The sequence below is a fragment of the Colobus angolensis genome, unplaced genomic scaffold, assembly GCF_000951035.1.
Source record: "Colobus angolensis palliatus isolate OR3802 unplaced genomic scaffold, Cang.pa_1.0 Scaffold21, whole genome shotgun sequence".
In the NCBI taxonomy this organism is placed as follows: domain Eukaryota; kingdom Metazoa; phylum Chordata; class Mammalia; order Primates; family Cercopithecidae; genus Colobus; species Colobus angolensis.
The window spans coordinates 7176461-7177743 of record NW_012115266.1 but is presented as its reverse complement, the minus strand read 5'-3'; the positions used below and the strand labels follow the sequence as shown (position 1 = coordinate 7177743).

The 1283-nt window shown below is 52.5% G+C and overlaps 2 protein-coding genes across 2 annotated transcripts in view; both read left to right on the top strand.

Annotated features, from left to right (window-relative positions):
* The window catches only part of POLR2G (polymerase (RNA) II (DNA directed) polypeptide G), a 10159-nt gene extending 9542 nt beyond the window's left edge, over positions 1–617 (top strand). Inside the window, exon 9 of the transcript XR_001001827.1 lies at positions 589–617. The gene's annotated coding sequence lies outside the window, so the exon portion shown is untranslated. The remainder of the gene's footprint in view (positions 1–588) is intronic.
* The window catches only part of TAF6L (TAF6-like RNA polymerase II, p300/CBP-associated factor (PCAF)-associated factor, 65kDa), a 32515-nt gene that overhangs the window by 3291 nt on the left and 27941 nt on the right, over positions 1–1283 (top strand). The window contains exon 2 of the mRNA XM_011942785.1: positions 709–868. Within this exon, the coding sequence (XP_011798175.1) occupies positions 722–868 (147 nt within the window). The 5' untranslated portion in view covers positions 709–721. The remainder of the gene's footprint in view (positions 1–708; positions 869–1283) is intronic.

The window sequence follows — 1283 nt, the reverse complement described above, 5'->3', positions numbered from 1 at the left end:
AAAAAAAAAAAAAAAAAAGACTGGGTAGTGTATAAAGGAAAGAGGTTTAATTGACTCACAGTGCTAGGGAGGCCTCAGGAAACTTAGAATCATGCTGGAAGAGGAAGCCAACATGTCTTTCTTCACGTGGCCGTGGCATGAAGAAGTATCGAGCAAAAGGGGGAAAGCCCCTTACCAAACCATGAGATCTTTTGAGAACTCACTCACTGTCAGGAGAACAGCATGGGGGAAACTAGCCCCTTGATTCAGTGATCTCCACCTGGTCCCGCCCTTGACACGTGGGGATTATTACAATTCAAGGTGAGATTTGTGTGGGGACACAGCCGAACCATATCGATCGTCTCCTTTTCATGGCAACCCTGTGAGCTGGAGAGGGCAGGGATTATTGTGCCTGTTTTACAATTTAGGACACAAGGGCTCAGACTGATGAAGGCCTTGGCCAAATTCACATAGAAAGTGACAGGGCAGGAATGGGACCTAGTTCTGTGAACCCCAACGCCTGGACTTTCTCTAGCTTCACTGTTCTTGTCCCACTAGCCAGTCTCTTTCCTTCTCTGAGCCTCAGTTTCCTCGTCTGCGTACTCAGAGCTCCTTGTTCAGAAACTCCAGAGCACGAGCAGCAAGGCTGGTGTGGAGGGCCTTGGGTCACACTCCTGAGCTCTCCAGGAGACTGGGGCAGCGTTTCCAATCTTCCTTCTCCACTCCCAGCTCCACGGGGGCCATGTCGGAGCGAGAAGAGCGGCGGTTTGTGGAGATCCCTCGGGAGTCTGTCCGGCTCATGGCGGAGAGCACGGGCCTGGAGCTGAGCGATGAGGTGGCGGCACTGCTCGCGGAGGACGTGTGCTATCGTCTGAGAGAGGCCACGCAGGTACACTCCCCTCACCCCCGATGCCTCCAACTGTCCTTGTTTCTGCCTTTTTACTAACCTCTACCCTCAGTGATTCACTCAAGTGTACACTGGGTGCCTGCTCCATACAACAGACACGGTCCACGCCTTTACAGAGCTCTACTTGTAGCTGTCTGGGCTTCCAGCAGACAAAGCGCTTGCCAGGCATCTTCCCATGTGCTCCTCACAACAGCCCTGCTGGGCAGGCAGAGCGGGTACATACTCACATTCTACGTGTGAGAAACTGAGGTGTTGACAGAAGATGTGACACCTGGGGGGTGTTTTTGTACAAGAACAGAGACGGAATCTAGGCTTTTTTTCTTTTTTTGAGACAAAGTCTCACTCTTGTGCCCCAGGCTGGAGTGCAGTGGCATGATCTCGGCTCACCGCAACCTCC